The 25,874-nt window shown below is 41.7% G+C and overlaps 1 protein-coding gene across 1 annotated transcript in view; it reads right to left on the reverse strand.

The window, feature by feature from the left end:
• Positions 1 to 25,226, reverse strand: part of LOC147731658 (nicotinamide N-methyltransferase-like) — a 168,682-nt gene extending 143,456 nt beyond the window's left edge. Inside the window, exons 1-2 of the mRNA XM_086956797.1 lie at positions 25,022 to 25,226; positions 9,699 to 9,885 (exon numbers count right to left, since the gene is read on the reverse strand). Coding sequence (XP_086812923.1) covers positions 9,699 to 9,885; positions 25,022 to 25,169 — 335 coding nt within the window. The 5' untranslated portion in view covers positions 25,170 to 25,226. The remainder of the gene's footprint in view (positions 1 to 9,698; positions 9,886 to 25,021) is intronic.
• Positions 25,227 to 25,874: the final 648 nt, after the last annotated feature.

Consider the following 25,874-nt stretch of genomic DNA (forward strand, 5'->3'; position numbering starts at 1 on the left):
CTCGTCTTCATCAACATCATCCCCCTCTTCTACATCTACCTCCATAACTCTAAGTTTTTCTGGAACCTTCCTTTTCAGAAGCATTGTATTGTGGCGTGCATCACTCTCAGACTGAGCTGGTGGCTGCCAAGTGGCATCACGATCATCAGAAGCGGGCTTGAAGAAGAAGAAGATGATGGACTAAGCCTCCTTTTCCTTGCTGGTGGTCTGGAAGACAATAGATCTTCTGAAACCGTGGTTTGCTCCACTTTGTCTGTAGGAAGCTCGATTTCCTGAAATGCCCGTACTTCAGGAGCAACAACTACTATTGTGGACTGTTCTTGCGGCTGCTACTGTTGTTGTGGCTGCTGCTGTTGTTGCGTCTGCTGCTGTTGTTGCGTCTGCTGCTGTTGTTGCGGCTGCTGCTGTTGTTGTTGCAGCTGCTGCTGTTGTTGTTGCGGCTGCACACTTATCTGCTGAGTTTCCGCCTGCGTTGATTGTGTACTACTTTGCGATAATGACATTTCAACATCGCTGCGGGTTAGTAGACTGGCTACTTCTGCGACACTCAAGGGCTTGGGCCTAGGTTGGTGGGGTTGGACCGCTGGTGCGGAGGTGATGCTCCCAGCTTGGTTCCCAGACAACACTGCTGCAGGCGTAACTTTTTTGGTCCCAAAAAAACATTAGCCGGCACACAAGTCATGGTTAATGGCACTTCCTTTTTCTGTTCCTTCTTCTTACCGGCCACTTTCTTGGTACTGGACCTGGTACCTTTCTTTGGGGTGATCTTCTTCAGATGTCAGGCAGGACGCAGATGCACAACAAGTTGTGGTCACACGTGGACGTGATGCGCAGCAGGACTTCTGTCTGGATGGCAGTACAACGGGTGATGATGATGACACCTCCTCCTCTAGCTTTTTGTACATCTAAAAGCAAATAACATCAGTGAAATATTGCAAATGTTGTTGTGGTTCAGTTACTACTGTACTAGTGCAAACAAAAGATATAGTCTAGCCATTTCTGAGACTTTGTCAACAAGGGCTATGTTATGCTACTGTGTACACACTCTACACTCTCAGGAAGGATAGGAAAGAGAATAAGAACCACCAAAATAAAAATGTAATGGAAGTTGGGTGGATCCTATTTGCCATTAAATTATTTGAGCATCACATCATTCATGGAGCTGCTGCTGGCAAAGGGGGTGGATGGATGGAAGCACTAAGCCAATAGGAAAACCATGCAGGCCTATATGGCAAAAGCAGGACAATAATAACTCCCATCACAAAAAAAGGCCACCAGCCACATGGACACTCACAAATCACAAGCAACAAGCAGGGGGCCTGGGAAACACCAGGAGCTGACAAAAGGCCTATAAAAGCCAGGCAAATGATGCATGAAGCACACTGCTCTGCCTTTTTCATGCAACAAAATGCAAAAACGAAAATTCACAGGTCCCAAAAAGGTCTGCAGGGTGCATGCATTGCACACCAACACACACCAGACTCACACAACAAAGGCATGTCTTTAAGACGCCGAACATCAGAAAGCCCACCCAAAAAACACACTTCCCAACTCAATCTAATGCCATCAATGCCCCAAATGATGTCTAAATTCAAAAGACCACACAGAAACACTTCATTAATAAAGCTGTGGCTACCTACTCTGAGCCTACTGGATGAAAGCAGGCCTGTTGGCAGAAAAGGCCAGACAAGCTTGCAGGCCTGGGCTTCAAAATGGCCACCAGCCACATGGCCAGGCCCAACATCAGAAAGCCCACCCCAAAAAAACAGACTTTCCAACTCAATCCAATGTCATACATGCCCTAAATGATGTCTAAATTCAACAGACCACACAGAAACACTTGATTAATAAAGCTGTGGCTACCTGCTCTGTATCTACCGGATAAAAGCAGGCCTGTTGGCAGACAAGGCCAGACAAGCTTGCAGGCATAGGCTTCAAAATGGCCACCAGCCACATGGCCAGGCCCAACATCAGAAAGCCCACCCCAAAAAAACAGACTTCCCAACTCAATCCAATGCCATCCATGCCCTAAATGATGTCTAAATTCCACAGACCACACAGAAAGGCTTGCTTAATGCAGCTGTGGCTACCTGCTCTGAACCTACTGGATAAAAGCAGGCCTGTGGGCAGACAAGGCCAGACAAGCTTGCAGGCCTAGGCTTCTAAATGGCCACCAGCCACATGGCCAGTGCCAACAACAGAAAGCCCACCCCAAAAAAACACATTTCCCAACTCAATCCAAAGCCATCCATGCCCTAAATGATGCTTGAAAATGAAATACATTAAAAAAACACCAAAGTAACAGTTGCTTCATCATTCACCCACCCATGAGGCCATGACTAGCTGTGGGCCTACTGACTACTACTACCCACACATTTAAAAAAAAGGAATTATAGTTACCAAAATTAAATTGTAGTTGCAACAACTGCAATGCCCCCAATCAAACAGACACAACAACAACTTACTTGTAAAATATCCAATTCAAAAATCCTCAAATCCAATGGCAATGATGAATGAGCAGGAGATGGACAAAGCACTGGGAGGAGCCTACTGGACAGGAATAGGAAGTTGGAGATTCTGTGGCACTTCCTCCCTCTCCCCCCATTTAAAAAAAAGGACTCCTTGCACAAAAAAGAACAGCCAAATGTCAATCTGAGGAGTTTTTTTCATCCAAATCATCATTTGCAGAAGGTTTTATGCTGCTAGAGCTGATATTCTTCTCCAAATTGAAAATTTTACATATTCGAGTTCTCAAGCTTCACATTACATCCGTCGGATGTCGATGGCGCGTCCAAAATGACGTGTTCGCGTTCTCTCGCTCCCTGTCGCGTTGGATATGACGTGTTCGGGTTCTCTCGCTCCTTGTCGCGTTTAATATGACGTGTTTGCGTCCTCATGCTCTCGCTCGCAGTGGAGAATGACGCGTTCGAGATATCATACACTCGAGGTACATGATCGCGAGACGAATGACGTGATCGCGGGCTAAAACTCTTGCGAGATAGCGCAAAGTGGCTGCTAACAATCCAACATCTCATGGAGCAAGCGACCGGATCGTTACAGCGCGAGCATGAAATAAATTCTGGTACGCTACGGATCGCGGAAATCTTGACACTTTTGCGCTCTCTGCGGAACACAAAAATGTCAAATTATCGCAATTTCCGGGAGCGGAAAGGAATTTGACGGCCAGGGTTAGCCGAGATCAAGTGAAAACATTATTTTGTTTAGAGAACCCCCAAAGCTGTATGAGGGACATGGACATGATCAGTTCCATCATCAGACATTAATCAACATATGTTTCCCTCAGTATACGGGCACAATGCAGAATTTAAATCCCCACCCCCAATAAAACACAAATCTTTAGCAATATAATTCTGAACATTATTCATATTGCTTCGTAATTTTCTCAGAACCTCCATTGACTGATCTTTAGGAATGGTGTTATAAAAATTCTGAAAATCTATACAATGTATTAGGTCCACAGTAAACATCACAATCTGATAATAAATATCTGAAATCTTTAGTTCAATTTGCTTGATATTAACCCCTTCAGCGCAGCGCGAATTTTCGCGCTGTGCTGAAGGTTCTAAGAAACGGGCATGGCCGTGACGGAACGGTTCCGTCATAAGCACAGCCCAACCGGGGCTCATGACGGAACCGCTCCGTCATGAGCACCGAAGGGGTTAACTCAGTTGGACACTTATGTGCACAGGCCACCCTTATTTCTCTCATGGACAGATGTATGTGTGTGAAAAGTTTTGCATCCATTGATATGCATACTGTTTTCCACCAATGTTTTTTGAAGACACGGGGGCATATGTATCTCAGAATCGCTCCGTTTGCGAATGGGAAAAGACCTTTTGGGATGTATCATCCCAAAAGGGCATAGCAAATTAGAGAATTGCAAAATTGCGATTCTCTATTTTGCGATTACATTTAAGGGATCACGAATTGCGATTCCTTAAATGCGATGTTGAAAGCATCTAACCTGAACAAATTTGGCATAAGAAATCGCAAATTCCCACCAACTGACAGTTGGCGGTAATTTGCAAATTTTATGAAAAAAGCAAAGTGCCATGTGCCACACATACATGCCCTTAGGGCATGTATGGCACACATACATGCCCTTAGGGCATGTATGTGCGCCACATGTGCACACATACTTTAAGGAGTGCAACAGGGTGTCCTTATGACACCCTGGCTGGCACCCTTGAAATTGCATTCTCAATTTGCGATTCTCTAATTGCGAATCGCAAATTGAGAATGTCTTCCCATTCATTCCTATGGGCCTCTTAGGCATAGGAATGAATGGTAAGGTATTCCTTAATTGTGATTCGCAATTTGCTAATCGCAATCAAGAAATGCCAAGGAATCGCAAACTATTTGCAAATTTTTTATTAGATCCCATTTTTGCGATTCTCAAATAGCGATTTTCTAAAAATCACTAATTGGGAATCGCAATAACGGTTTTTGATACTTATGCCCCATAGTATGTTGAAGTCCTCTACATAATCTTACCATGAGGGATTAATAAATTTGGAACGCAAACCTGCCATGTTCCAAAATAGTACAGAGCAGATGTTTGTCCTGCTATTATCGTCATTACTCACTTTTTTATTACTAAGAGGAGTCTTTATGGTTAGTGGTTCTTCTGGGGAAACCATTATGCCCAGTGTGCAAGCTGAGGGATGTACAGGTGTAACTAGGTTAATGTTTGTTACCAGAGGTGTTATCAAATTAGGAGTAAGAGGCCGGGTAACAGATGTCAAGTATAAATTAGCGTCCCAGGGTTCAGCAGAGCGTGTGGCTGTTGCATTTAGTCAGTCTACTTCCTCTAATGTGGGCAGGGTGGCAAAATGAATATATACAGTTACATTATAAGTGTGATCAGTATTTTTGTAAGGATCCCCCCTTTGTATTCTAGTGTAAGGTACTTTTGGCGGTTGGTAGAAGAATCACAGAGGGATTATCGGCCAGATTCATGAAGCTCAGTTGCGCTCGCAAAGGGCCAGATTCTGAGAATCTGGCCCTTTGCGAGCGCAATTTTTGCATTTGGGATTCATCATCCCAAATGCAAAAATTGGTAATAGCGAAATCGCTAATTTGCGAGGAATTACATTTAAAGAATCTCTATTTGAGATTCCTTAAATGCAATTCATTAACCATTTTTAAATTGTGAAATCGCAATTTCGGGCTGCTATTTACCGCGAGGTCAAACCTCGTGGTAAATAGCGAAAACTTAGAAAAATGCTTTTAAATGCATTTTTCTAAGTTGCATGTTGCACACACACATGTCCTTTGGACATGTGTGTGCGCAACACCAATGTAGATTACCTTTCAGGGGTGCTACAGGGTGTCCTTTGGACACCCCTAGCACCCTTGAAATTGCATCCTTATTTACGATTAGCAAATTGCTAATCGCAAATAAGGAATAACTCCCCATTCATTCCTATGGGCTTAGGCCCATAGGAATGAATGGGGAGTTATTCCTTATTTGCGATTAGCAATTTGCTAATCGCAAATAAGGAATGTGTAGGAATCGCAATTTATTTTGCGATTCCTACATGAATCCCGTTTTGCGAGTCTGTAACAGCGAATCCTTATGAATCGCTATTACAGACTCGCAAAACGGGTCTTTGATGAATCTGGCAGTATGTTAATACCAGAAGTCGTTATAAATTGGTTTGCTGCTCTGGTCAAAACCACTCTAATTAATTGTGGAGATTTAAATGTCAGTACCACACACCCACCCTGGAGCGTTTTATGATCTCTGCCGATCCAGCTGATCCTTCTTGTCATTTTAACCTCAGCGAATAATGCCTCTGTGAGCCCAGTTTTTTTGCTCAACCAGAATAGCACTTTGCTTCTCAGAGCATCACAGGGATCTATTGCCTGAGACGATAATCTCGGTACATGGGCCAGGACTATCGTGTAAGGTGTCCCTGCCGGCGGTAAGTCCAGCATACACAAATCTGATTGGGAGTTAATTAAAGGTGGGGGCAGGTTTGACTGGTTGTAACTAGTGTCTAGTTTTACTGATGCCCTTAAATGTGTTCTTGTATTGTTATTATCAGTAGTTGTGTTCGTATACAGTGGAAGTGAGCCCATAGTTATCTTTACAGGGTCGGGAGGGTATGCAGCTGCCAATGTCATGTTCGAATCGTTAGGACCTACTCCCACCCGATGTTGGTCAGCCTGCAGGAATGTTTGCTCTCTAACTGGGCACGTTGCTATATTGGCCTTAGAGGAACATTGCTGATTTCCTAAATACTTGTTTATAATATCTTTAATTGAGGCCACCCTCGTGGATAAATTGTTTATGGCGTCCCTAATAAATGTATGTAGATATTCCATTTTTTCTCTTTACTTACTAAGGTCGACCATATCATTATTAATTAGAATATTAATGAGGGACTGACCCCTCTTACTACTTACTTCGGATAAGCTACATTTCATCGTATTTTAAAATATCTTTGGGGAGGTTCCGGACTGACTACTATGGTTTTTTTTTATAAGCTTTTGAAGCCTCCGCAAGTTTTCTAGGGCGCTTCGAAGGGGGTTGAGGGTCACATTCCTGATCGCTAATATATATATGAGTTGACACATTTTGTACACATCCATTCAAGGGTTGTTGGTCTACAGTAGCCTCAGACTGGTGTTCCTGAGAAACATTTCCAACTGGAGTTTCTGTACTGGGACCACCCTTCCCCCCCATTTTACCCTGAATAAGTGTCTCTTCCGCCGAGTTTATTTGTTGTCTTTATAGCTCCCATGGCCCTTGTTAAATGGTCCATTAATGACTGCTGTGAACCCCCTGAGGACTTTGATAAACTTAAACTTACTGCCTTTCTTTTACCCATCTCTCGCACGTTTTTATTAAATAACAAAAACTATGTAATACCGTGGATCTTGTAGAGCTTGTCCCCACGAGACCAAAAAATTACAAAACCCGTAGGGTCTAATCAATAAAGTCGAAGAGACAGTGATAATAAGCGTCCTTGTGCAGGGCAATTATAAGTCCAGTGCCACTCAGAATCCGGAATGATGTTTTTAGCCCCACTTGGTCCGTATTGGGGCATGAAATACACAGTGTGATTCCAGTTTACTTTATTTCTCCTCCGCACGAGTACATATAGTCTATAAAGGATGGTCCGAAACAAATTACAAAGTTTTGTCAGAAAGAACAATGAATAAATAAGGGACTCACCCCTGTGCTCTTACAGCCTGATTCATCATACTCCCGTTTTGCGAGCCCCTAATAGCGATTCATAGCGAATCGCTATTAAGGACTCGCAAAACGGGATTCATGTAGGAATATGGAAAAAAAATGCAATTCCTACTAATTCCTTATTTGCGATTAGCAAATTGCTAATCGCAAATAAGGAATAACTCCCCATTCATTCCTTTGGGCCAAAAGGCCCATAGGAATGAAGGCGGAGTATTCCTTATTTGCGATTAGCAATTAGCTAATCGCAAATAAGATACAGGTACATGCATCAATCTCGGCATTTGTGATTCCTTAATTGCGATTTTTAAGGAATCGCAGTTAAGGAATCGCAAATGCCTATGCATTAAGAAATCGCTAAATAAATTGCGATTCCTTAGAATTCCTTAATTGCGATTAGCATTTTGCGAATCGCAATTAAGGAATCCCTTCCCATTCATTCCTATGGGCCTTTTGGCCCATAGGAATGAATGGGGTTGCGGGAGTGCTGAGATTAATTTCTGAAGTTCCTGCACCTCTAGTTTAGCCCCTCCTCACAGGGTCAGCGAGGGGCCCTGATAAAGTACGTAGTGCTCGTTTCAAGGCCTGTTGGCAAAGCAGAGGCGTTTTGAGGCATGGGCACAGTGGGCTCTGGCCCAGGGCCCCAGCCTTTCTAGGGGCCCCATCATTAACCGTTAATGTGAGTCACAGACAGTGAAATAACGCAAAATGATGGGGCCCCTTCACAATAAGAAGCAGTCTCCAATATCTCCCTTCCCAGTATGAAAAAGACCTTCCAGGTCTCCAATATCTCATAAATATTCACAGGCTTTGCACTGAATTGAGGCCTCTTGAAGGACTGGGGTCCCCTTAAAAGTTTGAGGGCCAGCAGAGAGGATTGTCAATGACCAGACCATAGTTGCTTAGGGCGTAAAAAAGCTGAAAATGGATAATAAATTCAGAGTTGATCCGAGCTGGGGTCCCACATTACAGTTGGCCTGGGGCCTCCATAATCCTTAAGACATCCCTGAGGCATTGTGCAGAGTGCTAGATCTTCTGCGCTGCAGGATTACTGAAATGGAGATATGGCTTTCTTCCACCTCTACCACGGCATGGCCCCTCCTCGCAGGGCCAGCAGGGGTCTGTGATAAAGTGCGTGGTCCGGGGTCCATAGGCAAAGTGCAAGGTGCTCAATCTCCCTACTAAAGAGTTTTCTTGGGCAAATCTGGTCTGGAATATTTTGGTTCCTCTTGAAGGTCAGTCACCACATGGCAGGACCAAGGGTGGTGGCCCTGCCTCTTCCTGTTGATGATGAGGGCGTGACGGGCCCGCTCTTGGCCCAGGCTTTGCCCGATAGCGGCTCGTGCCACGGGAGGCAACTAGTGCTTGCAGCACGGGAGTGCTGCTTGGCTCCCCCTCCTCCTTGTAGCAATGGTCCCTAGGACACCGAGTCCCTCGATTTCAGGCAGGCAGTGCACAAATCAGAAAAGCGTCATATTCCAAACAAAACCTTTGGTCTATAGGTATTTGAATGCCCCTGTTTTGTGAAACTGTTTGCAAATGGGTGAAGATTATTTTTTAATGATTGTCATAATATCATCTGTATCAGTATTTTGCATTATTGTATTTGTAGCAGTACTGTGAATGTGTACATTTTTCTTTACACAATATACTCTCACGTATTTCCCAATTATTGACTTACCCATTGTTCACAAAGTTTTCCATTTTTTCTATGCTCATGCATTCTCAAGCATTTTGTACGTGTATGCATACCTTTCACTAGTTGTAAATAACCCTAGACAAAATACACTTTCCTTGTGAAATGCTTGCTGGTTTTCAAGCAGAAGCCCAATCTGTATATAATTTAGCAGTCTTTGCTGTTTTTGCAGTTTTCACTGTAAATACAGGACCTTCATTAAAAAAAGTATAATTAGCAAGAAGTAGTGCACTGGACAATTAAAAAAACTCCTAAATTCCACAGCTAAGTTAACCTCTTAAAATAGATGTACTCTCATCTACTTCACTACCTTCACAGCGTAGTGGATGAGAATGATTTGTCCCCCACACACAATACTCGAAGGATTCTTGTTCTAGAAAATTAATTCAGAATGTGAACAAAGAGATTCTTGGTGGTTTCTATACACTGTAACGTCAGGGTACACAGTGCCCTTACCTCATAATGTCAAATTTAAAGCAGTTGTCCCCGTTAGGCATATATCAGTGTGGGAGAAATACCTTCCCCAGGTGTAACCCCATTCTGCTAGTGGAGTACCATTTTTATCACAAGAAGTGTGAAAATGTTGGGTGATAAAAATTTTGTGGATGCCCACAAATGTAACATTGTGGGAAAAACAAAAAATGAGGGCTTAATATCGTAGTAGATCAAACATCAATGAAAGGCTCAATACTTGAAAGAACAGCCTCAATATCAAATCCTTAAGTGCTCCTAAAAAAAGATAATTGTAAGGCACAAATACAATTTACATTGAAATCTTACCTGTCTTTTTCAAGTTCACATGGAACTGTAGTCCCAGGCTCCTTCTCCAACCATTGATTGATACTTTTTAGACTAGGGCCCACAAAATCTATTATGATGATTTCGTTGAAGATGTCACATGCTGGTAAAAGCGAAGATAGTAATAAAGCTCCACCATACTTAATCAGGATATCTCCTTTCACATCTCCTGGTCAACAGTAAATGCAACAGAATTAATATATTGCATTCTTACCTTTAATATTTAAATGAATGTTCCTAATGTGACAAAGCCAGAAAGGTATCCTTTATTGTAAACATAGTAGGCACAATTGGCAATGCTATAATCACATAAGAAGGAGCAAAACAAAATTGCTTCTAATCTTTATTTAGCTGTCTTTCAAGATTTTTGAAAATAGTTTATTCTGTCACGGCATTTATTAATTAATTTGTGAATCCTGTGAAAATCAACATAGCCTTGAAAATGACCATCTAATTTCAATAATGTTCTTATATAGGCTAGAGCTCAGTATAGCATCAATGTGAACATTTAATACAAGCACCATAATTTAACATGCAACTTCTCGTTTACAACACTGTTATATAGCAGTGTGATCTACTTTTATATACTGGGGTTTCTATGGGTTATGTTGGTTTTCTTGTTCTAGAATTTTGTTGCTGGTGTATGCTTTTGAAGGCGACTGACAATGATTCAGTGGACTGACCCTGTATTCCTCAGGATCTTGACATTTACACTGTTTACAAATCTGTCAGATTTGTTTAGAACGTTTTTCAAATATAACTAGAGAGGCTGGACTAGTCCTCTCAGTGTCAGCACATGAAACAAACTTAAGACTCTAAGGGCTTGATGATTCACAAAGACAAACTTAGACCTGAAGTCTAAATTCAGACCTATAGTCTAACTGTCCACCTGAAGTCTAACTTTACACCTGAAGTCTAAGTTTAGAGATGAAGTCTAAGTTTAGACCTGAAGTCTAACCTTAGACTACAAGTCTAAACTTAGGGCCCAATTCACAAAGGTAAAGTTAGACCAAAAGTCTAACTATACTACGTTTCGAATTTACAAAAGTAAGTTACTACTAGTAACTTTACTACTAGCAAAGTTACTAGTAGCAACTTACCTTTTTGAATACCGAAAAGTAGTAAAGTTAGACTTTTGGTCAAAGTTTACCTTTGTGAATTGAACCCATACTTTTTAGTTTCAACCATATCTCTAGACACATGTTAATATACACCTACAAAGTAGAAAGTAACAAGTGCTGCGGCTCAGTGCTGGCTCACAAATATTGTGGCCCGATTCACAAAGGTAAACGGAGACGAAAGTCTAACTTTATGGCTTTCGGTATTCACAAACGGCACTTACGAGTAGTAAAGTTAGAATTTTGACTCAATTTAACTTAACTTTTGCTTTTTAGTGTAACTGAGACCAAAATTCTAGTCTGATTTAAACTTAAGATCAACACTTAAGTTAGACTGAGACAAAAGTCTAACTTTACTACTTGTAAATGCCCTTTGTGAATACCGAAAGTCATAAAGATGACTCAGTTTATGTTTGTGAATCGGGCCCTATATGTCTCATTTGTTGACACTGAAAGGACTAGTTCAGCCTCTCCAATAAGATTTTTAAAATATTCTAAATTAATCAGACTGAGTCACTGTTATATTTACAGTATAATTTGCAAAGTAATTCAAAGCAGCAGACCGGCCTTTCTTGTAGACAAGCTCAACATTTCTGGGTGGTTCATGGCACAGCCACAGCAAGGACACCATTATACTGCAAACTAAGAAATGTTAAAAAAAGAAAAAGCAACCTGGGGCTTCACTTAACTTCATCTCTCTCGACACATGGTCCCAAATTAATTGTCAGGACTGCAAGAGGGCGGTCCTGGAGGATTTGCGAGTCTGGAAGCCCCTCACCCTCTCCAGGTTGGGCCGCTTACATGCAATTACAGTTTCGGAGCTTCCCAAAGTCTTATATTTATGCCAATGTCTCCCTACTCCTATCCTGGAACACCAGATCCAAAGTCTCCAACGCAAAATCACTAACTTTATCTGGGGCAGCTGTAGGCCGAGCCTCTCCAGCAAAATTCTTATTCTACCCTGGGACAGGGGTGGGCTAGCCTGCCCCAACTTGCTGGTGTAGTACTGGGCCTCCCACCAACGCTTCATCTCCGAATGGATGGTACGGTAGAGCGAGAAGGTCTGGTTCCATATGGACTGAGCGGTGACTGGGAGAACTATTTGGGACCTCCCCTGGCTGCTCCGAACCTCATGTTCACGTAGTGTCTATATTGCCCTTCCCACCAGAACACTGCTCGACATCTGGGACAAAGTGGCCGTCCATAAGGGACTTACTACTTTCCCGTCCCCCCACACCCTCATCACAGGAAACTCACAATTCTCTACTGCCGCTAACCCACATGTGTTTGCTGACTGGCTCTGTGGCAGATGTAGAACACTTGGAGATCTGTTTTTTGGGCGATGCCTTTAAATCTTTTGATCACTGCAAGTAAGAGTTCCACCTCTTGGAGGGAGCCAGACTACAATACATACAGCTCCGTTATTGGGTACACACCTCCTCTCTGGTGCAGGCCACTTCTCAAGCATTCACCCCTTTGGAACGCCTAGTGCGCTCCTTTGACGACTCTAAGGGGCTAATATCCCGGACGTATTACGTCTTGCAGCACCCTCCACTCGCTGCTCTCCATTCATATCAGCGTCATTGGCAGTCGGATGCCTCCTCTGAAATCACCCCCGCTCATTGGAACCGCCTGTGGCACGATATCCCGAAAGTCAAACGCTGCATTTCCCAGCGAGAAACTGCATATAAAGTAATGACCCATTGGTACTAAACCCCCATCAGACTGCATAAGATGTTCCCTGCCACCTACCCCCTCTGTTGGAGATGTTCAAACTCCCCGGGTGACTTTCTCCATATCTGGTGGACTTGTCCGCTCTTGACTCTATACTGGAAAGAAGTCCTTAGCCACATAAAAAGGTGCTTGGTTTCCCTCTGCCTGAAACTCCAGCTACAGTACTCTTAGGCCTTTAGCCTGACAATCTGCGCACATTAACTCGCAACAATTGGCATATTGTTCTCCACATGTTAGGCTCGGCCAAACAACTTATGGCCCCTTTTGGAAGAAAGCAGCAGCCCCTCCAATAAATTTCTGGTTCACGCGTTTGTGGCATACTGTGACCCTAGAATTGCTTACTGCGTGCCTGCAGTCCTGTGACACCCAATTCACCAAAATATGGCAGCCGCTAGTCACTCACCTCTGTTGAATGGACCATGCTCGTCTCCAACCTCTGAAGCTTCGGGCCCTATGCTTTTTTGATGATGCTGTATATCCCCCCGACCTTGAGTGATCTTTTGCATGTCCCGACTGAGTCCCCCTCGAAGCAGGGCCCATTGAAGTGTGTGCTGCTCACTCTACAACCCTGCCTCATTGACCCGCCACTACCCTCCCTCTCTTTCTCTTTTCTCTCTTTTCCTCTCGTCTTCTTCGCTATAATCTTCGCACCTGCACCCCGGACTTGACAGCCACATAGGCTTTGTCCCCCTATATCTTTCTCCCTTACTCCCTTCGTCCTGGGATCTCTCTTTTCTTCCTCCTTTTTTCCTCCCTATGATATTCTGTCCTCTGTCCTTCACCTGATTATTTCCCTCAAGTCCCCTTTATATTTCCCCAACATTGCTTCTGGGTTTATTTTTCCTGTTTTTCTTGGTTGAAGGACCCTCACAATTGAGCTTTACTACTGTACCTGCTTTACTACGTGGCCGGCCCATCATGGGTTGTAGGGGACCTGCTGTGTACCATCTATATTGGCAAAACCCATCTGCATCTTGCATGCCTACCCAAACTACGTGGCCGGCCATTCACAGGGTTGTAGGCGTCATGCTGTGTACATGAGGAAAATCCTACTGGTTCTTTTTAAAATAAAAAACATTTGTATCAAAAAGAAAAAGCAAAACAGGCGTTTTCAATCTGTGCACTCAGGATCTGGAACAATATACATGTATCCATCATTACGACCCCAACTCTGCTCAAATTTAGGAAAGTGATTAACTCCATGGCTGCTAAGGGTTTTCCCCCCCCGGTGCTGAGATCCCAGATTTTCCATTGTTCATGACGAGCTCAGCTCGTCATGAGTGCAGCCCCGCTGTGCCTCATGACGAGCTGAGCTCGTCATGAGCGTCGAAGCAGTTAAGACCCACCTATTTAGAAGATCACTACAATGCAATCTATTAACTATCCACAGCTCAGCTTCATCTCCTAATACTCAATGACCTTAAGTTTCCATTTGACCATAAAATGCACTCTGCTGCCCTTTGGCTAGCTTCATACAATAGAAATAACAGGTAGGAGTCATCAGCACAGGGAAGCCCGCTGAGCCCTTGTGCTCGCTACCCCAACCGCCACTGCAACAGCTCTCGCCATCGCTGCTAGGAGGTAGGAAACTACACCTCCCAGCGCGCCTTGTGGCAGGGACGTTACGCCTCAGGGCAGGGCGCGCCAGGAGGTGCCTTAAAAAATGCTCAGGGCACCTGCAGCGTGGGAGGCACATGGACATGCCCAGGCCAAGGGCGGGCCCGTCCATGCCCGTCGGAGCCCAGAGGAGACTGGGCTGGGCCATCCCTTTACCATTGGGACTGTAGATATAGGCTACACAATTTATAGGTACTGTGGCGTTATTGCATCGCTTGACTATTAATACCTGTGCCCGTGGTGTTGTTTATTTCTGCCTTTACTATGAGCAAACGCAAGGGAGTGGTGGGTACCTTGGACGCTTTCATTGTCAGGGTCGAATCAATGCTCAGTCACAAGATAGACCTGAAGGAGAGGTGACTCTCTTTAGAACCGCTAATTCTGTAGAGGCACTCTTCATAAGGTACTGTTTCTCTGGGTGGTGCCCCTCAATCCTGTTTATCCCCAACCTCGCAACGCCAGCTTCCCTCTTCTCCCGTACCGAACCTGGAAGCATCTTCTATGGTCACATTAAATGGTGCAAGTATTTCCACTAGGTTACGGATCCCTAAACCACCTATTGAGGATAAGCCGAGAGAGCCAAGCCACCAGTGAAGCAAAGGAGGGGTGAGGGCACTCAAAAACCAATACAGCAAAAATGGCCTTGGCACACTAATCCTAAGGTGTTACAAACTAATTCCATCAGCACACAGACCGATGGTATTCCTCCCGTACCAATATGCTGTGCTTTTGGGGATGTTGGAGATGCGGCCCCTTATATTGTTGGGGATAATATTCTGGATATTGCTCTTGCATGGATCAAAGAACTAATTGACAACAGCTTTGCCTCACTACAGGGCTGCTTAGAACACCTGGACAGTGCCATGAATAAAATGCTTAACCAAATAGAGACTGCTCAGTTCGCTGCCAGTGTTGCGGTGGGTTCAGGCCTAGATGCGGCACATAAAATAGCCATAGTCCCTTAAGAGAATTTGTTGGACAAGGTCACAGTTATTGAGAATCTATTAAGAAAAGGTCAGGGTGCAGGTTCTAACAACCCCTTGAATAATCCCCCAAAGATTGCATAGGATGATGGTGTGGTAGCTCCTCTTTCCCAGGTTGATACACTGCAAACTTCAGATAAAGTACCAGCAGGATACAAGAGCACTTTCCACACAACCCATAATAATGCTGCCGCAGCCTATAATAAACACAGAGATAATCAACCAGGGAATGCCATGGGGGAAGGTAACTGTGAAAATAGGGTCCATGAGGATACTAGTCACAAATATGACTGCAGAGCCACTATTTGTATGCCTAGAACTGATTCTCAGCGTTCTGATATTTATCAAAGGGGGGACTGCCCTTTGAGGCAGCTACCTAGTCAGACATCTGCTGTGGCTCTTTCTGTTAATCAACCACATAGGGATATCCTTTATCTACCTCTGGAATGTTGTTCCTATGTTGTTATACTCACTAAGGTCTATTCGCTCCAGGACAGTTTTCAAGAATCTGCAGACCAGCTAAAACATAAGGTTTGTCACTGGCTAGCCCACTCGTCTGTGTACGATAATTCACGTTACAAAGACATCCTGATGGTAAGAAGAGTAGGATGGGTAGGTCCCCTACGCAAGACCATTGACAGAGATTGTGTTGTTCTAAACTGTCGAAGTCCAGGACTTGCGAGGTCTATAATCAGGAGTGGGAACAATACTCTCAGAGGGGGTCCAGCTAATGGGATAAGCATAATGACGCTGGGTTTCTTTTACAGACATCTTATACCTAGCATCTCACCACACTTACAAAATCCCCAACCAACACGTCTCAACCAGATGAGAAAGGTACAACTCCCTATTGAAATTAGCAATAGATACGAGGTGCTGTCAGTCCTGTACAAATTAGATTGACTAGAGCCCAGCAAAGATGCCCCCGTGATACCTCAGGGTTCCATTCAGACCGGCTCACCCCCGGAGGTGCACATAGTCTCCCACCCCAATGAACCAGAGATTCATACCCCACTTAGTCCATCTGACAGTAAGGTAATCAGCACACCCACAACAAGGGTCAGCCCTGAAGTAAGTCAGACATGGAAGGGAGGATCCTCTACTGACCAACAGTTATATATTCTCTCATGGAACGTTTCAGGGCTCTGTTCCAAACTCAATGACCCTGAGTGGTGTATACTCGTGGATAACTGTCATTTGTGTCTCTTTCAAGAAAGCTGGGCTATTGAACCGATCTATAGGGTGGGTTTCACCTCATTTAGCATAGAAGCAAAACAGTCATCATCTGTCAGACCTGCAGGAGGTATGCTGATGTGGGCTAAAACAACACTCGCCTGTAAAATAAAGTGCCTAGATATAGACACCCAGAAGATTCTGGCCATTGACATGGCTTTACTCAAAGGGGGATTCCATGTTAGAATTTTTAACATTTATAATAGATTCAAAAGCCCACACAAAGCCTAAGACACCATGACAACGTTAATTAATTTCCTTGAAACTGACAATAACGAATGCCCCCTCATCATAGCCGGAGATTTTAATACTACATATGAGCCGGTGGATTATGTGCTGGATCTAGTTCGGGAGGAGGAAGAAGCTAGAGGTATCAAAAGGCTCCAAATTCCAACACTTAAAAGATCTACCTGTGTAGCTCAGCAAGTCTTATTGTTCACTCTAGCTCAGGGGGTGCAGGCATGTAATGGGAGGACCCTCTCAGACCCTAGTGCAGACCACACATTTAAGAGGGGGAGCTTGATGAGTAGAATAGATTACATCTTGGTCCATCTCAATCACTGGCCACAAGTAAGTGATATGGCCATTCTCAACTGAAATGATAGTGACCACAACGCCCTACTGTTAAGCTTTTCGGGGTTACCGTTTCAAAAGCCTCAGCATAATCTAATTAGGGTTCCAGTAGTAACATCTAACAACAATAGGAGAATCAAGTGGGCTAATGTAATTGCTGATGGTAAGGTACTTCCAGAGGTTTACAAAGAGGTGGTGCAGTTTTTTGTGAAGAGGTACAACACAAATGATGATGCTATCCTAGCCAGCTACCAAGATCTCTCAGATAATATCTCGCCTTATTTTAGGAACCAGGGAGGGTCAATTCCTCAAAAGCATTTAAAGGATTGCCGGCTATTCTGGCATCTTTTCTCTAAGGAGGTTATTCACCAGGTTGATCAAAACAATTTCCACTTACCGTCACATATCTGGGAAGAATTCTTCCAGGCACTATACTCTGAGGAGGACGGTGGGGACGAAGGTGGAGCAGGGAAGGAACCTAGGGTTTGCAACAATGTGTTTGCTTGCAACGAGGAAGAGAGTTTTTTCCATGTGGAAGTTAAAAATGCAATCACTTCCCTCCAAACTGGCAAATCCCCGGGGTTAGATAGACTGCCTGGAGATCTGTATAAATCTGAACCCAATATCTGGTGCTCTTTGCTTCACTCAATTTTTAATGCCATTTGCCATGGAGGTGTGATCCCGGCCACATGGAAAGGAGCTGAAATAATCCTAATATTTATAAAAGGGGACAAAGGGGACCCTGCAAAATATAGGCCAATCAGCCTGATAGATGTGTCCCCAAAAATCTTTGGAAAACTAATTTTAACACGCATCCAAAACTGGGCAGAGGACAATAACATACTCTTGCACTTGCAGGCGGGGTTTAGAGCTGCTACCAGCACTTTGGATCAAGTGTTTTGTTTTTTAATGCTATTTTGGAAAGAAGTCAAACTCAAGAAAGGCATCCTTTATGTAGTGTTTGTCGACCTCAAAACTGCTTTTGACTCCATCGATCGCACTAGACTCTGGTCTACCCTGAGAGATATGGGCCTCCCCCTTGCTCTACTACACCTTCTAATCAGGTTACACCACGATAATTGTGCCAGAGTCAGATTGATTCAAGATGGGGGGTTGTCTGGAAATATTTTATTTGGGAAAGGAGTGTGCCAGGGATGTGTGCTTGCCCCAACTATGTTTATCCTATTTAATGAACGAGCTGATAAATGAGTTGTACTATTGTGGAGGTGACACACCGAAATTGGGAGGCAAGCAAATTCCTTCACTTTTATGTGCCGACGATACGTTTCTCATATCTAAAACCCCAAAGGGCATCCATAATGTTTTAACTCAATTTTCTAACGCTTGCAAATCCGGGGGTTTGAAAATTAAAACTGCCAAGGGGAAAGTGCTGTTGGAAGGCCAACCATTAGAGCAGGGCAATGCCTTTGACTATCTAGGTGTTAGAATTAGTGATAATCTGGCGTGGTCCCCTCAAATTTTGAAAAGTGCTCTGACACTCCAACATGTAGATTGTGCATTAGTGAAAAGAGCCAAATGTTGAACTTTTCGCCCTATTTTCCCCATGTTAGAAATACATAGGGCAAAAGTTTTGGGAGCAGTACTCTATGGGGCAGAAATCTGGGGTCTTGAGGATATTAAAAAACTAGAAATGCTGAAAAAAAATTCTAAGAGCTCCTCTAAATATTCCAAAGAACACACCGCTATTGCCACTTCGACTCGACCTTGGGCTAAAATCGATCTCCCACTGTGCTGTTCTGAGGGTGCTTTTGTTTTGGGTAAGACTCTCGACTAGCAACCCCCAAGTACCCGTAAAAGATGCTGTGGAAGAATTACTATTTCTCCAAAAGAAATCAGGTCTTCTGCCCTGGTTTGGGAAAGTTAAGGGGTGGCTCTTTATAAATAAAAATAGGGTTGGATATCTTGTGGGACAATCCACGTTCCATATAACAAAAAAAATTATTCCCCAGTTTTTTCAATTCAATCAGCTTTATTCGAATAAAAGAGATAATCATAAAAGCACACTACAATTATGGACGTAAACAATGCAAGTATTCACTTATTACGTCATAAAATAACAAGACAAGACAATTCCAAAGAAGATTTAAGAAAATGAATTACATCATGATTGAATTTCTACATTTTAAAACTAGTTTTAAAAATATTAACATTGATACAGACAATTGTTCTTCTCCTAACGATTGTAGAAACAGAAAAGCAGGACGACATTGTCTTAGGCCCTTATTTTTTAAAATTGGTAAAACCCACCTATGTCTAATATAAGAATAATATATACAAACGAATAGAACATGAATAGTCGATTGAAAAGACACGTAATCACATGGGCATTTACATAGCTCCTTCGACCAGTTGTTTTCAGTGGGAAAAGAGACATGCTAGTGGAAAATATTCAGTCTCAAACGGGTCAACAAAAATCTATTGTGCTCTCTTGTAAACCTGCTTAGGTAGGGCTGCAGTATATCGGTAATCATTATTAGCTGATGTGCCTGTACAGAAACTTTTGGGGATTCTATTGCTTTTCTCTTACTGTCCAAATAGGATAGGCAATCAATTTATAATTCTTTCCTATTTACATTTAGCAGACTAAAGGAGTCCAAAAAGTATTCGGGGTGGCCGAGGTAACCAACAAAATTTTTAATGTATTCTAACCAGTTAATCTTCCGTGCCCCATCCAATTTGCCACAGTCTGTAAGTAACTGTCTATCGAGTTCCAGTGAATCAGAAGTCCATATTCTATGCCAGAGGAGTACCGGTTGAATTTTACATATGTCCATTATGTATGACAGGCACAATTCAGTGTGGCAGATATATGTAGAGGTGCTGTCCAGGACAATCAATAAAAATCTTTAACATTCTCGTGACCCCAAATACCTGCACCATAGGTAGCTATTGAAATGCATTTTGCCTTATATATCTGTAATAGGACCTCTGACGCCCGTTTCGCCAACTTCTTACCAAAGTTAAAAAGTGCGGCTACCGCTTTAGAAAACAGTAGCCTCCTAGTCCTAAAGGCCTGGGTCCAAGTCCCCCTCTTATCAAATAGTAAACCGAGGTAAGAGAAAGTTTTACAATAGTCAATTGGTTTCTTACCTATTGAAAAGGGTCTGAAATGCTTATTCCCTACCCCACAATTCATCACAAAGGTTTTAGAGATATTCACTTCTAAACCTAATTTGCCCGGATCACTGAAATAATATCGACGGACAAAATATCGACTTGCCAAAATATCGTGGACAAAATATCGACAGTCAAAATATCGAGTTTGTATCTACAAACAGGTAAGTACAAAAATATCGAGTACAAAATATCGTTAACAATAATATAGATGTAAAAAATATCGACTTTATTAAAAACAGTGTTAAATTAAATTAATATTAAATTTTAATTACTAAAATATACTTAAAACTACTTAAATTAAATTATAATAATTAAATAATAAATTAAAATAATAAAAATAATTTTTTACAATCTTATTTGTTGACCCTGAACCCTAAAAATACCCCTTTACCCAAAAACCCAAAACTGACCCTGAACCCTAAAAATACCCCTTTGCCCAAAAACCCAAAACTGACCCTGAACCCTAAAAATACCCCTTTACCCAAAAACTGAAAACTGACCCTGAACCCTAAAAATGCCCCTTTACCCAAAAACTGAAAACTGACCCTGAACCCTAAAAATACCCCTTTACCCAAGAACTGAAAACTGACCCTGAACCCTAAAAATAGTCCTTTACCCATGAACTGAAAACTGACCCTGAACCCTAAAAATACCCCTTTACCCATGAACTGAAAACTGACCCTGAACCCTAAAAATACCCCTTTACCCTAAAACTGAAAACTGACCCTGAACCCTAAAAATACCCCTTTACCCAAGAACTGAAAACTGACCCTGAACCCTAAAAATAGCCCTTTACCCATGAACTGAAAACTGACCCTGAACCCTAAAAATACCCCTTTACCCATGAACTGAAAACTGACCCTGAACCCTAAAAATACCCCTTTACCCTAAAACTGAAAACTGACCCTGAACCCTAAAAATGCCCCTTTACCCAAAAACTGAAAACTGACCCTGAACCCCAAAAATACCCCTTTACCCTAAAACTGAAAACTGACCCTGAACCCTAAAAATGCTCCTTTACCCAAAATTTATCAATATTATTTAATTACCAATTAATTATTAATTAACAATAACAATAAAGTAAATATATTAGAACATTAGCTGTAATTATTTTAATAATTAATATTATTTTTTCCAAATTAATTACTTAAAAATAACACAAAATTATATATATTAAAAATTTACTCTAATTAATGTAATTAACTAATTACAATTAATTAATTAACAATTAATTACTAATACAAAATATGTTCAAAATTATATTAATTAATTAACTAATTAATATTAATTAATTATCAATTAATTTTTAATTAAAAATATTAACAAACATATATTAATTAATTAATTATTATTAAATTACTTCCCACCCTATTCCCCTATAAACCCACAACCCGCTACAGAATTACATTACGCAATTATTATAAAAACAAAATTCATTTAATAAAATATTTTATAACATTAATACACACTATTCACACATATTATTACATAAAAATACACTATAAAATATTATATATTATTAAAAATTCGATATTTTTGCTATCTATATTTTATACAGTCGCTATTACTTCACTTACCTGAAAAACGATATTTTTGTAGTCGATATTATGTCCAGTCGATATTTTGTCCAGTCTATATTTAAAACTCGATATTATGTCCAGTCGATATTTTGGAGTCGATATTTTGTCTGTACACCAATTTGCCCATGTAATCGGCAAAGCAGTCAACTACCTTCTGCATCCCTACCGGGGTACGTGACATCAAGACTGCATCATTGGGATACATTATTGTAGGAATAGGTCTCTTGCCCACTTGTGGGAGGTCCTGGCACTCTTTCCCCAGCTTGGATCCCAAGCCATTAATGTGTAATATAAATAGGAAGGGTGCCAGGACGCATCCCTGTCTCACACCTCTTTTCACCCTAAAGTGCTTAGTGCACTCTCCTCCCATCACATAACGAATCCTGGCATTTGCTCCTGTGTATAATTGTCTCAGAAATAAAACTATTGAATTATCCACCCCCATGTTAGTTAAAATTCTCCAGAGTTCCTCGTGGATTAGAGAATCAAACGCAGCAGTTAAATCTACGAACGTTAAGTACAAGCTACTCTGTTTGGCTTTAGTGTATTTGCCAATCATCATGTTCAAGTTTGACCCCTGGTCAATTGTACCCATGCCTTTGCGGAAACCGTACTGGAGGTCGCTAAGTATCGAATGGTCTTCTGCCCAGTCTTGTAACCTTGATAACAAAACTCTGCCGATAATCTTAATAGTTGAATCAAGTAAAGATATCGGCCTATAACAGGCAGGGTCCGACCTGTTCCCTTTTTTAAAGATGGGGACCAAAGTCGATTCATACCAGGAAGAAAGGGGGCCGATTTTGCTACAAGCGTTTAACACTTGAGTTAAAAGAGGACCCCACAATAAAATATTACGCTTAAAAAGATCAACTGTGACGCCGTCAGGTCCAGGTGCCTTACCTCCCAGGCTCGATTTAATGGCTAAAATGACCTCACTCAAATTTAAAATGTGTGTCCTCTGTACCTTGTGTAGAAACCAAATTGGCTACAGGCTCCATTTCTGCCCTTGTTATGTGAGCTGTTTTGCTATACAATTTTTCAAAGTGTTCTAACCACTCAACCTCGCTAATAGCTATCTCGATCGTGGCCCTGTACTTCTACCCAGTTGAAAATAATGTACTGGAATTGTATACATTCTGATTGCTCTGAATCTATGTCACTAGGCACTTTATCTACACTTTTTTGAAACCTCAAAAGTTGTTTTAGATTTGAAACGTATATGGACAATGTAGAACCACCGCAGGCAAGTGCACTGTATGTAGATTTGGCACTTTGCCGGTATACACCATTAGAAGCAGTTCGTAAAACTCAACCATCACTCCTATGTGTCCATCATGAAACTCAGCTGTTGAAACCACTGAACATTATTTGTTTTTTTGCCCTGTATATGCTACTCTGAGGAACAAATGGATGGTTCCGGCATGCCGGATGCTGTCATTTTCCGGTTCCTCAGAAGGCTTGCGTGTATTTAGCTCCACCACAACCAAATGGCTTGTTTTTACTTTATCCAGATATCTTTTATATGCTGGGGGGTTGAGGTCCAAAGCGACCAAACGATCCATTTTCACTGATGTAGGGGTAAACTCTAGTGAGGCCCCTGACCCAAGTGTAGTGTTGTAAGCTAAATCTTTAGTTCTCATTGGCATATAATTGATTCCATATATTTTACATTCTTTTATTCTATTTATATTCTTAAAAAACTTATACATCCTGTTATACCTTTGATACTGTGCCTGATGTTATGCTCCTAATTCATTTTACTTGTATAAATTAGCGATGAATGTATGTAATGAGATTTTTTAAAATATTTGTTGTGTTTTATGATGTGTGTATGATCATGCCATTGATCGAATAAATAAAATAAAATAAACAGATACACAGATATAAACATATATGCATGACTATAAACAACTACAGTAATAACAGAAGGGCAAATCATGCTTGCGCAACAACATTTTGGAGCCACATTTCTTTTTGAATGTCACTCATTGCAGAACTTTTAGGAACAAAATATACTAAACCGTGTAAATATCACCATTCTTATGAAACCTTTGGGTTCCACTATCATTCAATAGGGAAAAAAGTGCAAACTAGAAATATAGGTTCTTTTAGTTGCATGTAGGCAATTTGCCTAGGCTCCTGCAACTAAAAACTAAATAAATGAGCTAAGAAAGACAATTGAAAGATATAGTGGAATTCTACAAGCTGATAAAAAATAGTGATGAGTGAAAGTTACTATTTTTAGACTAATTGCTTGATTTAGCGGTTGGTGGTTGGATATTCTGTCACAAACTTGATGGATATCCTTTCTGCCGTATTACAAGTGTATTGCACCCTATGATATGTAATATGGTGGTTGAAATATATACACCACATTTGTTAACAAGTATCCCACCCCACCAAACTCTAATGAAAGGCCAAAAGTATTTGAGGTTCAACATCAAAAATATTTTAAAGGATTTTTGGGGCATATGTATGAAGCCAAGTTCCCGTTCGCAAACGGGCCGAGTCTCAGAATTGTCCCATTTGCGAACAGGAAAAAGCCTTTTGGGATGTATCATCCCAAAAGGCCCTCGCAAAATAGGGAATTTCAAAAGTTGCGATTCCCTATTTTGAGAAAGCATTTAAGGAATCACAAATTGGGATTCCTTAAATGCGATGTAAAAAGCACCCAAGTTGTGCGATTTCTCCTTAAGAAATCGCAAATTACCACCAACTTCAAGTTGATGGCAATTTGCGATTTCTTTGAAAAATGCACTTTTTTGCATTTTTCAAAGTGCCATGTGGCGCATATGTGCCATATGTGCACACATGCACATTTCAGGGGTGCAACAGGGTGCCCTTTTGACACCCTGGCACCCTTGAAATTGCATTCTCGATTTGCGATTCTCTAATTGAGAATCGCAAATTGAGAATGTCTCCCCTTTCATTCCATGGACCTCTAGGCCCATAGGAATGAATTGGGCGGTATCCCTTAACTGTGAGTCGCAAATTGCGATTCGCAATTAAGGAATACGTAGGATTCGCAAAATTATTTGCAAATCGTACATACATAGCGTTTTGCGATTCTCACACAGTGATTCTCTAAAATTCCCTATTTGAGAATAGGCAAATGTATTCTTTGATACATATGCCCCTATATTCTGCAAAAACCTTTTTTAGTAGAAGGGTTTGCCCCAAAAATATAGTTTTGTGGGTTTGACATCAGATATTCATTAACACAATTAAGTAGCATTTTTATTTTTTTCCCTTCTGAATAATCAGGTTCTTGTTATACATATGAACTCACTGAGCATTAGCAATAAAAGTAAGAAAAACACTGCACGTACCGGATCGGAACCATCTGTCAAATATCTCCCTTCGCTCTGTGAATGCATCTTGCTTAAAGTCCGAGTCTGGCCCGAAATATGTTGCAAGACCGAGGTCGGCATCATAATATTTCTCATAGAGCTGTTTGTAGGTTAGTCCTGAGGACATTTCGCTGATGTAAATGGCTTTTTATGATTCTGTGACAAACTCACAACGACTTGCTGCAAAGTGAAGTTGCTCTGGTGGAATGTTTATTGGGTTTATATATCGTGCGCTCCCAGCATTTTAATCTTCAGAATACTTTCCTGTCTGTGTACTTTTGGTATTATATGAGTCACCCTCCTTTACTGTTGACAGTAACTGTAGCTAGCATGGCTTATGGGTGAATTCCAAGGTTATGTCAATGTCTACTTTTTTAATATTTGTAGGGACAGACTGTTTTTGCATGCAGACTTTGATGTTTGTATTGCAATGGTTCTAATGAACAATGCAAATTAAATTACTTACTTACTATTTGAGACACTGTGAGGCGTTATGGGGTGTACAGAGTACGGGAGGGCTTAACTTAGCGTCTTCTTCATTTTGGTTTTCCGTCAGGCCTTCGTGTCATTTTAATAAAAAAATTAATGTAATCCTAATTTGTGCACCATGAGCAGGCTGGACTGCAAAACAAAAGCAGCCCCTGCAAGAATGTTAGAATCAGCCCTGCTCCTCAGTCCTTGCTCCCTCCTTCTCTGTCATCGTTTGCTCCTGAAGTCCACTCCCTCAACTGCTGTAACTATCTAGGGAAGAGGGATTAAGTGGAAGATGCAACAGCAGCTGTCCCCTGTCTAAACAACTGGCCTCCAAAGACTTCAGCCCACCAGACAAAAT

Source organism: Lissotriton vulgaris, chromosome 2_1 (genome assembly GCF_964263255.1).
Source record: "Lissotriton vulgaris chromosome 2_1, aLisVul1.2, whole genome shotgun sequence".
NCBI classification, from domain to species: Eukaryota; Metazoa; Chordata; class Amphibia; order Caudata; family Salamandridae; genus Lissotriton; species Lissotriton vulgaris.